Source organism: Ambystoma mexicanum, chromosome 4q (genome assembly GCF_040938575.1).
Source record: "Ambystoma mexicanum isolate Mex_15411 chromosome 4q, UKY_AmexF1_1, whole genome shotgun sequence".
Lineage (NCBI taxonomy): Eukaryota > Metazoa > Chordata > Amphibia > Caudata > Ambystomatidae > Ambystoma > Ambystoma mexicanum.
Genome location: NC_090928.1, coordinates 212932064 through 212944266, shown reverse-complemented (window position 1 = coordinate 212944266; position 12203 = coordinate 212932064). Strand labels below are relative to the sequence as shown.

The following is a 12203-nucleotide window of genomic DNA, read 5'->3' as shown; positions in this document are numbered from 1 at the left end:
ACAAAATGGAATATGGCTGTGCCCCTTTATATACAAGCATGTGGTTCTCCTGGTACATGCCCAGCAAATACCTTAGACCTTCATCATTTCCTTTTATGCAGGTCGTGAGATCTCGGGACCCAGGGCCTGGGGTAATTCCAGTACGATTATTGGTATTAAAAACTGGAATAGTCTTCCATTGGCTGTTAGGAAAAGTTTGAACCTATTGCAGGTCAGAAAAAAGTTTAAAACTCAACAGTTCAACTCCTGTTGGTAATATGGCTTGATATCAGCGCTCTCAAACGGTTTCTCATTACGGCGGGTTTGAGCTGCAGAGCACCGAGAAGCCATTTTGGTCGTAGCGCCCATCGTTACTGAAACTGACTGAAAGTATAAAAACAGGGAGCAAAATACACCTACCTCAACATTCTATCTAGAGCACCGAGAGGCAGCCATGATGAAGCTGGTTGTCATATTGCACCTACCAACAACCCAGGGTGGCTGACCAAAGACGTCCGGATTCAGGTTTTGTATGGAGCCATTTCAAATAATGGGGAACTACGAGAGGAAGGTATTCTTTGGAAATGTTCATCAGGTCATGTGTATGTTTATTCTGTCCTGGCAAACTATTTATGTTACAGGGACATGCTAGCAGATGGTCTACCAAATAACTGAGTGACTGCTTCCCACCAGATTAAGGACCCCCAAGATCAGAGAACTATCAATATTATTGGGTTTTAAGATTAGAACAAACAATTAGTATTTATGCTTATAACCTGATAGAGGGTCTACCCCATTATGGTTTTTCAAACGGTGTTCAGGATGTTCTGGGTCCACCTACGTGCCACACAGCAAGCTGGGATGAGCTCCCCTTCATATCTTTCACTGTAGGCACCCTGGTGGCATTTTTCAGCTGCTTTGGCAGTGACACTCGCCACTATGCTCACATTCGGGAACTGCTCTGCATGCACAGACATCACAGCCGTGAAATCAGAAAGGATGGAAGAAATCTACAGGTTTTCTTTTTGTAGAAGACTTGGAGGGTTATGAAGGCAGTTTAACTTGGAACAGTCAGGACCCAGGAAAAGAGCCCTGACATGTCTGATAATGGCACAGTTTCCCACTTAGTAATGTCATGGAGACACTGTGCTGTACATACACGTTCTATTTGTCCATTAGCAAATCCTTATGCTCTTCTATGGAGAGCCTGCTGTTAATGTTCTAACCGATATGAAGCAGAATAGGAGAAATCAGTAGAGAAACCAGGATGCCTTAACCCAACACAATTGGCCCAATGTAGAAAGATCAACTATTTGCAAAATTGTACATAAAATGTAATTTGTGTCAACAAACGCACCTGTGAAACGTCATCAATATACACATGGCATTGAACAGAGGGCGACGTGCCCACTTCATACACCCTTTCTTAAACCCATTAATGTCTCTTACGCCTTTCTGGAATCCTAAGGTTATCTCACTGACCCAGTGTGCTTGCATTAATCACTCGGGCTCCTCATGTTAATCCGATTCCCTGTGCACGGCCGCACAAATGCTGGCGTCCCGTGTATCACTCTCCCAGAAACTGCCACGATTTCACATTTTTCAAAGACGTGCGGTAAGAGTTTGACAAAGAATATGAATGGGGAAAAATATGTAAAATTTGACATTTATATAATGTAATGGTGTGCATATAATTATTTGCTAGCTACCAATGAAACCTGACTGGAAAACAGCGTGTCGGCTCGAGTCCTTGGATTTTTACTGTCCTCTGCGCCACATCGCATGATGACTAATGATGACTATCGATTTATCTACTTTATTGACATGGCACCATTTTAAGCTAATTCATCTGTTATCTTGTGGGGTTAAAAGCCACATATCCCGAAGGCAAGCGTTCTGGAAATGTATTTATAACATCAAATTGTATTTTCACGTTTCTTTTAATTGTACAGAGATGATGACGTCATCTAAAAACGTACTCGTGTGAAATTTGCAAGAGCTCAGTTTTGATTTTGACATCCTTGTAAATCAGGCTGTTTTAAACTAAGACACATTGTCAGCTGAACAAATCGGTGCGACTCCTGTTCGCCCAAATATCTTTTCATGGGTTTGCACAAAAAGCCCCCCAAAACTCTAGCAGGTCGGTGAAGTCTGCAGCATGGAGCTCATGTCCAATCCTCCTCCTCCTCTGACCTACTGGAGGAACTTCCCTTCACTGTTCTGCTCAGCCTCTGCTGCCGGAGCTCCTCTCTGAAGTTGTAACTGAAAAGGTTCGGATCTTCGTCGCACATCTCCCTGTACACGTCACATAGATTTTTAAAGTGTGTTATGGAGAGCTCCTTTGGTCGCATAGTTGGTTCCACATCTGCCAGCATCATTAGGCGCTCTGAGGATCTCAAACGTTGGGCTTCCGGAAACAGGACCCTAAAAAAGGCAAGGATGGATGAGAAGTGTGAAGAAACATGCAATAGCCTCAATATCCAATACCTAAAGCCTACTAACAGAAATCAAGAGCAGGAAAACGTTCCTCGAAATCGTACTTCTGACATGATAGAACCCAGGTACAAGCACTTACTAGAAAATGTTACACATCTTCCTTCTCGCTTTGATGAAAGTGATTGGTTACCTTATATGAACAAACCCCCTGGTCAGAGAGTAATCCATAACTACGTGACATTACAGCAAGGGGCTGGGGCGTAGCAGTACCACATCAAGAGTGCAACATTTAATTCTGAAGAAGGGGGAAAGCAATTCAGCTTAGAGAAATGCAAGCATTGTACTTCACTCCTGCCAGACACCATAACGTGGATCTAGGTGCGTTAGCAAATCACCTCTTTGCCAAAAATGATTACTTTTGATCTTTGGCTAAACGTTATCACTTCACAACACGCTCTCTGCTGAACGCAGCTCCAATACATTTAACAGCTCATTATATAAAAACAAAGACACTTAGCAGTGTGCATTTGCCAGAAAAGTGTCACTTGCCACAATAGTGCTGTTGTCAAAAGTTCACTGCCGGAACTCGGAAGTGACATTCTCCGAATGAATGCTGGCTTTGAATGTTTAGGCACTTATGATTTGCATTTAGATTGTCACTGTTTATTATTAATATACAACATGCAAGCCCATGAATTTTTTTATTTTGCTGTAGTCTATCCATTTATAGAAGTCTCCCTCAGACGAAATTAATTGTTAGTGAGCCAACAAACAGATGGAGTGAGCACGGCCAAGATACAAGGGTCAATAATGAATACATTATGATGCAAGAGCCAAGCATGTGCATACCATGATTCGGAGTCGTTGATGGGCACAACATGATTCAGGGCCACGATGATTACGAATGATTCAAACGTCCAGCATGAGAACGTAGAGATTCAAGATGGGTGAACCAGCGCAATTCAAAAGTCAATTCAAAGATTAGCAACAAGGCAGTGATGGTACCTCCGTAATGTGTCCATCATACTCATCAGACTTTGGACAGGGCGGGTTTGATGGAGCAGAAGAGGCATTGCAACTGTGGAAGGACATGGAAGCGGAAAGCATGAAGTGATGGCAGTGTTGCTAAGAAGGTGCCAGGATGGACAGAGCCAAAGGGTGAGCGGGTGGGAGAAGGAAAGGGTAGGCAGTGAAGAAGGAGGAGGGAGCGGCCAGGGAGGGGGAAAAAGGAGGGGGGGGCAGAGCGTGCCATACCTGCTGGGTAAAGGGACAGCTAGTTAAGGTTATTCCAGGCAAGCAGGCACATTCAGACAGCAGATGAGGGACATCAAAATACGAGATTCCAGCATGCAGACATATTCAGACAGCTGAGGGGGGAAATCAAAATACGAGATGCAGGCCTGCAGGCACGTCCAGACAGCAGGGGGGGGCATCTAAGTACGAGATTGAGGAATGCAAGCACATTCAGATAACACAAGGGGGACATCTAAATACGAGATTAAGGCATGCAGGCACTTCCAGACAGCAGGTTGGGGGGGGGGGAATCTAAATACGAGATTCAGGCATGAACACACATTCAGACACTACAGGGGGACATCTAAATACGAGAATCAGGCATGCAGGCACATTAAGACAGCAGAGGGGGGGGCATCAAAATATGAGATTCAGGCACGCAGGCACATTCATACAGCAGAGGGGGGGACATCAAAATACAAGATTCGGGCACGCCGGCACATTCATACTGCAGGGGGCGGGGGACATCTAAATACGAGATTCAGGGACGCAGGCACATTAAGACAGCAGAGGGGGGGGACATCAAAATACGAGATTCAGGCACACAGGCACATTCAAACAGCAGAGGGGGGACATTAAAATACAAGATTTGTGCACGCCGGCACATTCATACAGCTGGGGGCGGGGGGACATCTAAATACGAGATTCAGGGACGCAGGTACATTAAGACAGCAGAGGGGGGACATTAAAACACAAGATTTGTGCACGCCGGCACATTCATACAGCTGGGGGCGGGGGGACATCTAAATACGAGATTCAGGGACGCAGGTACATTAAGACAGCAGAGTGGGGACATCAAAATACGAGATTCAGGCACGCAGGCACATTCAGACAGGAGAAGGGGGACATCTAAATACGAGATTCAGGCACGTTGAGACAGCGCAGGGGGGACATCTAAATACGAGATTCAGGCACGTTCAGACAGCAGAGGGAGGGGGGGGCATCAAAATACAAGATTCAGCCACACAGGCACATCCATACAGCAGAGGGGGGACATCAAAATACGAGATTCAGGCACGCAGGCACATTCAGACAGCAGAGGGGGGGGACATCAAAATTCGAGATTCAGGCACGCAGGCACATTCATACAGCAGAGGGGGGACATCAAAATATGAGACTCAGGCAGACAGCACAGGGGGGACATCTAAATATGAGATTCAGGCATCCAGGCACATTCAGACAGCAGAGGGGGAACATCTAAATACGAGAGTCAGGCATGCAGGCCCATTCAGACAGCAGAGGGGGGACAACTAAATACGAGATGCAGGCATGCAGCACATTCAGCAAGGACCCTCTCTGATGGTTGCTCGACCTTGGGTTGAGGAAGGCCCAAGTACTCTGCCAGCCCCGCAAGACGTTCATGGAAGGCCTTGGCTGATGATGGCGTATCGAGGTCCTCCTCCTCATCTGTGTCCACCTGAAGGTCTGGCACCGGTGGAGGGATGCTGGGAGCCGAATGCTGGGGAGTGGAGATCGGAACCTGGTACGGAACCGCCTGCACTATCGGTTGGAGGGCCGGCGGAGGCTGAACAGGGGCCAGGGGCGCCTGTACTGGGGCCTGCGGCGCCGGAGCCATTGGCGGGAGCACATTCCTGATGGGATGACATCTAAATACTAGAGTCAGGCATGCAGGCACATTCAGACAGCAGAAGGGGGGGGCATCTAAATACGAGATTCAGGCACGCAGGCACATTCAGACAGCCGAGGGGTGACATCTAAATACGAGATTCAGGCACGCAGGCACATTTAGACAGCCGAGGGGTGACATCTAAATACGAGATTCAGGCATGCAGGCACATTCAGACAGCAGAGGGGGGGAAATCAAAATACGAGATTCAGGCATGCAAGCACATTCAGACAACAGAGGGGGGACATCTAAATACGAGATTCAGGCATGCAGGCACATTCCTACAGCAGAAGGGGACATCTAAATACGAGTTTCAGGCATGCAGGCACATTCAGACAGCAGAAGGGGGACATAAAAATACAAGATTTAGGCATGCAGGCACATTCAGCGAGGACCCCTTCTGATGGTTGCTCAACCTCGGGTTGAGGAAGGCCCAAGTACTCTGCCAGCCCTGCAAGACGTTCTTGGAAGGCCTTGGGTGATGGCGTGTCAGGGTCCTCCTCCTCATCTGTGCCCACCTGAGGGTCTGGCACCGGTGGAGGGATGCTGGGATCGAATGCTGGGGAGTGGAGACCGGAGTCGGAGGCTGGTATGGAACCACCTGCACTATCAGTTGGATGGCCGGAGCGGGCGGCGGAGGCTGAACAAGGGCCAGGGGCGTCTGTACTGGGGCCTGCGGCACCGGAGCCATTGGCGGGAGAACGTTCCTGATGGCGTCCCTCAGGATGACCTCCATCCGAGGAGATTTCATGAGCCTGAGGAACCTTTAAAAAAATCTGTCCTCACAGGCCGGAAGGGTGGTAGGCGATACTGACGGGGTAGCGGGAGGCTGCTGGAGCCATTGCATACCCTGCCAATATGGACGTAGTGGAAACCTGCTGTGCGTAAAGGAAGGGTAGGCACGTACCTGGTTGACACAAGTCCTAGCTTAACACATGTTCTTCCACCTGCACCCTGTCTTGGTGCGGTATCGGGCGGATGTCTGAAATGTCAGGCAAGGCGGTCATTTTGTCAAGCTGCCTTCCACGTGGCTGCGTCATGTTGCTTGGCTCACTGGGCTTGGCTCATCGTCCAGGACTGTTGAGTGTGGATCATGAGGCCTACCCTGTTCCTCAGGCCGCGGCCTGGTAGGCATTTTAGCCCTCGGCGGATCTGCTGATATAACTGCGTAAATGCGCCCCCTCGGACATGTTGCCGGTTCTAGGGCGTGCCCCTCGGTTAACGACCCGGTAAAAGAACCTTCTGGTCCCTCAACACTGTCACCGGGAGGATCAACTGATGCCCCGGTCTGCTGGCCGGTAGCTGATATAGCCTCGGTACTCGTATGAGGAGCTGAGCGGTCTCTCCCGCTCGGGCGAGCCCTTGGGAAGGAGTCTCCCTTGCGGGGTGCACTGGAAAAGAGAGGCCCCTACCTTGGATCAATGATAGACAAAGTCCTTTAGGTCCTCTGGAGGTGATCTCTGGTAGAGCTCACTCCACCTGGCTAGTCTGTTCTTCAGAGACCTCTAGGAGAGCGTGTTGCACGCGGTACAAGCTTGCCAGCCGTGGTCTGGGCCAAGGCAATGTAGGCAGAGGGCATGGGGGTCTTTAGTTTGAAAGAGCCCATCACAGGATGGACACTTGCTGAACCCTGTAGAAGTCGACATGTGCCAGATAAGAGCGTGACATCTGAGGACCGAGTAACTGAATGATAAAAAGACAAAAAGACAGAAGAGAAGAAGTATCTGCGCGTGAAATTACATGGCCGAAACCAAACCCAGGAGCGCTGGTGAATTCAGCCCGTTCCAGTCGACGCAGAAAAGGGGACTGAGGTGTAGCACCGGAGGGTGGAGTCAGGGCAGCGCATGCTCCCAGGGCCGCACCCCTGCACACCTCTAAATTTAAAGCGGAAGAAGGTTTTTTTCTGGTGAAAAAGGTTCCGTCTTCCGTCCCTTGGAAGGGACACCCATGCAGTATGGAGGAAACGGCACAGGACGTAAGAGTAAGGCTAAAGAAATTTGGTGTGGTCGTCAACCTGGGCAGCTGCTCGCTTCAAAGTAGGACAGAAGGGGCCCCTTTTCATATAGCTATGGATGCTCTGAAGACCAAAAGCAAGAAAGAAAATGTGAAATAATTATCCGGGGCCAGAGTCTGCATTAATGATATACTGCGTGCAAACACACAACTCTCACATTCTGTGTGCGTTGAACCACAGAGCAGTATCACTCAAAAAAAAAGAGTGAGTGAATGGAAGTAAAAGCAGGGACCATTATACCAATACCTCTGGCTCGTTGTGTGGGAGCCGCTGCTGTTTGCAGACTTCCTCGCCGGTCTGCTGCTGGCAAAAGGGAAGAAGAAGCTACTCTGTTGCCAGGCAGTTAAAGTATAACGTATCCAGCTGATCACATGAATGATCAGAGGCTGGACACGCAAGTCTGTGAACTCGAGCCATGAAATGCAGCAGCCATCTTGGACCAGAGGAGAGGTTACTGATAACAGGTACAGTTATTGATAGAAAGCAGCAGGACTGTGCCTGCCTGGAGGCTAGCGGCCTGAAAATACAGTACATTTATACTGGCCATTCCAGTTCTTCATTGAGCACAGTAATGTGACTATTGGTAAGAAAAATAAGTTTCTGTTCCAAATATTTTAATTTAATCTCAGCATTGGGACCCTGCAATTGTAACAAAACGGTCTGGTGTAGATATTGTTCTGTGTGTTGAGATGAGAAATAGTGAGATACCAAAGGTGCACTCATATTTTTGGTGCGAATGCAGCTCCTAAGTTACGTGATACAGACTACGATTTTGCAAGTGGTCACCCCTATATACATTTTATTGCACGGACATTTGTTACAATAAATGACCATTTTGGTGTTAGTTACTAAATGATTGTTGTACCCAGGATCGATCTAGACCAATATCCACTGTGTTAGATCTACTGGTCAGATTACATGAATTGCAATTGCCACAGGGGACATGCCCTGATAGATTTGGTATTTCTGTCAATTTGGAGGTACACAACATCGTACTGTGAGGAACCCGAGGGCGTCGTCACTTATTTTCCCCCTGCATCCTCCTCTCGGGTGGCCAGGGAAAGGCCATTGCTTTTGGATCCTGACCCTGGGGGTGGATATGCGAGGGAAGATGACCTAGGTGGAGGCAACATGGGGAGTAGGGAGAGGACATTCTTAGGTGAGACATGTTATCCCCCATTTCCTTTCCATAATGAACCCTCTATCCCATAAGCCTTCATGAGCTATTTGCAGCCCTTTCCCTGTTCTTACTCTAAAACATTACCCAAGAAACAATACTTTACTGGGATGAGGAAGAGACCAATTGGAGCAACACATCTTCATTTTAGTAATGCACACACATATAGACCTAAACTAGGTACTGAGACGAGGAGGAGGACAGCAAGAGTAAGGCAGGAATACTGCCTCAGCAGTGAGAGGTCTAGTCCTTTTTGGTCCAATCATGATGGCGGGAACTTTAAAAGGCGGGACCATTATGGAAATGGGGGCAGAAGCAGCAGCTGGGAAAACAACTCCAGAGCAGCGGTGTGGCAGGAGGAACGCTCAAGACCCGTGCAACAATGCAGAGTTTGAGCAGCACGAGGCGAAGCTGAGGGACGCTGGTAGCCGGTAGCAGGCCGCGACAGGGAGACCGGTGTGACCGAGCGAAGCAGTCACAAGAATCCTGACCTGCAGCTGGAGCATCGCCAGGGAAGCAACGCCACAGAGAGCTGCTGGGAGAAGAAGCTAGGTGCCGCACGGGCAGGCGAGACCCTGTGGCAGCAGAGGACCTTGCAAACCCGTAAGCAAGGAAGGGAAACCACCGGGTTGGCTGGCGAATAAGCAAATTGAGTCAGTTGACATTGCAATGAAAACAAACCAAGCACTTTTGAATAATGAACGAAATTAAAGGCACTACAAGTACTTTTGAATAGCAAACGAAATGAAAAGCATTACAAGTAGTTTTGAATACCGAATGAAATGAAAGGCATTATAAGCACGTTTGAATACCGAGCAGAGTGAAAGCAAGTTTTGAGCACTCGTGAATATTGAGGGGATTGAAAGACAGTTGGTGAATGTGGCACATACTATGAACTGTATAACCTGAGGCACAAGTTTTGGCAAAGTTATGAGAATACCAAGAAGGGTATGGTATGAGAGACCAAGTATTGGCCAAAACCAAAAGAGTTCAAGGAACTACATGTTATAAGGAAACCCGTATTGGCAAGAGCCAGGAGAATACAAGAAAGTGCAACAAATGTATGGTGGCCAACCAAGCCACGGTAGAGTGTCCAGAGAGTGTGACCCAAGGAATGAATCAAGCATAACTGTCAAATTGAAACAGTGCCACGTTGTTCAAGGAAAGCAGCTAGGAAGGGGTATCAGTTGTGTGACCTGTAATGGGTGGACCATATGGTCTGACAACTGCGGCTAGATCGAGGGGCCCTGAATGGAAAGCCAATAAAAAGTATTCAGAAAGACGTTTGTGTTTTACAACAACCACTTATGTGATTTATGAAGTTAATAAATTGAGCTGAAGAAATTGAACTGCCAACTTAAAATAGTGAAAAGTACCAAAACAAAAAAGCTGGGAAGTGTCGCAAGGAACTGTGTTGGTTTTGAAAAGCTGGAAGATTTGAACTCTTGGGGAAGGAAACCCTAGTGCCTTGTGAACTGTTTTGGACTTTTGAGAAGCGGATGCTGATTACAAGCCAAGAGCTGGAAGAAGATCTGAACTTTATTTTTGAACATTACTCATTTTGATGCTGACATCCCTACACATTGTATACAGTTAGTTGTGAGGGCAAGTATAGGTTTTGGACACAGACAGTTATTTGATTTGGTCTTCCTGACACAGACTATCCTTAGTTTTCTTTAGGTAGGGAAATCCCACCTTAGCATAGGGCAAGTTATGCCTAAATCCATGCTGCCTTTCCAGTTAATAAAGCTTGTGTGAACCAAACGAGAACCTATTGTCTGCGTCTACTTCATGATGCCTTCACAATATCTTTGGTCACATCTGTGCTTACCACCATGCTCTTCATACATTTACTCTTTTTCACTCCATGCAGAGGAGACATCGGGGCCATGGGTCCCTTTTGCAACAATTGCCAGAGCCTGTTAATGCATTTCCCAGGGTTTGTCTGGGTAAGTGGAGACACATGTTATTCTGTCTTTGTCTTGCTGTCGATTTGTAGGTTCTAACAGAACTTGTAGGGGGGATGTTGGAGGCCCGTTTTCGGTCTTGTCTTATGCATTTCTTAGGATCATTTTTGGGCCTTGGTCTTATTGACAACTCGCTAGCTGCCTCGTTGTAGTCTGACCGCTTTGAGTGGTTGTGGCTTAGCAGGATATATTGGCCAAAAAGCTGATTTTCATGAAGGGATTTAGGGTGAAAGCTTTTGAAATTCAATAAAGCATTTGTCTCTGTCAGTTTTGTAAAAGGTTTTACTTTGAGAATGTTATTCTCATGAAATGTCTGGAAAAGAAATTTCCACCATACTAGTACTGTGAGTGAAATGTAATTTGAGATCTTGACTGTTGAGCCGTGTGAAGATAGGTCCTTCCCAAATGAGGATAATATTGTCAATGTACCGCCGCCACACTTTAATGTTTCTCAGAAATTAGTTGTAAATGGAAAAAAATAAATGTTTTTTTGAAGTCCTTGACATATAAGTTTGCCAAGTCCGGGGACAACGTGGAGCCCATTGCAGTGCCTTCCACTTGTTGGTAAAGGGTCCCCCGGAACCAAACAATGTTGTGTGACAGAGTGGTCTCCATGCACCAGCATATGAAATCAATGATCACTGGACAACTCATTGAAATCACTTTCAAGGTGTTCTTTCACAATTTGTAAAATGCGTTGCTGGGGTACATTGGTGTACAAGGTTTCCATGTCCATAAATATGAAAGTGGTCTTCATGGGGTCAAAAGGGAGACCCTCAATGGTGGTGATGGCATGCAGAGTGTCTTTAATGTAAGATCTAATTTCGGGGATTTTCTTTTTTTTTTTTTTTTAAAGTCCACATATCTGGAAGGCTACTTAACTGGTTGTCTTGTTTCTTTAGTTACTTCTCTTTCGGTTAAGGCTTGTAAAATGAATTTTAGGATAATAAATCTTTTGGAAAAAAAAGAGGGATGTGTCAAAATTTTGTGTGTACAATCTGCACCTTGGGGGTAACTGACCTTCCTCCTGGCCAATTACTTGTCGCAAAGATATTAACATCATATGATAATTCATCAAACTGCAAATTGAATATGGGCATTGTAAGGATGAGGCAGGAAGGCAGGGGTGAATAACCAAAAATCCTTTATTCAGGTTTCCGCCGTCTGGGTTCGTTCTGCGGACGCCGGTTGCTGTCGACTCGGGGTTCGCCACGTGCTCGAAGCCCGGCAGGCGTGCTTCGCAGTCTGGACTCGCCCTGCAGCCTCCATGACTTTCCGACCTGCGACCGTGGTTGTTTGCCTCATGTTCATTGTGAACGCCATTGCGGACCTGTTGGGGTTCATTAGTGAAGGTCGGGGCTCCCAGTCGTTCACAAACCCCCCCCCCCCCGATGGATCGAGCCGTTCGGGGCGATCAACACTCCGGGACAAATAGTCTGGGACAACCTGAAAGGCAGCTGGTTTGTGAACAGTCTTGAACCTATATGCTTGAAGGGTCAGGAACCATCGCAACACCCGCTGGTTCGAGTCTTTTTGGACCGCCAGCCACTGTAAGGGTGCGTGGTCTGTGAAGACAGTGAATGTATGGCCCAGTAAATATTACCTTAAGGTCTCCACGGCCCACTTGATGGCAAGACACTCTTTCTCAATTGTGGAGTAGGTCTCCTCGTGTTTTAGCAGTTTTCGGCTTATAAAAGCGGCGGGGTATAA

At 47.2% G+C, this 12203-nt stretch overlaps 1 protein-coding gene across 2 annotated transcripts in view; it reads right to left on the bottom strand.

Annotated features, from left to right (window-relative positions):
• Positions 1 to 1900: 1900 nt before the first annotated feature.
• TFB1M (transcription factor B1, mitochondrial) overlaps positions 1901 to 12203 on the bottom strand; it is a 725212-nt gene continuing 714909 nt past the window's right edge. For both annotated transcript variants that reach the window (XM_069607739.1, XM_069607740.1), the window contains one exon: positions 1901 to 2403. In XM_069607739.1, the coding sequence (XP_069463840.1) occupies positions 2145 to 2403 (259 nt within the window). In that variant the 3' untranslated portion in view covers positions 1901 to 2144. The remainder of the gene's footprint in view (positions 2404 to 12203) is intronic.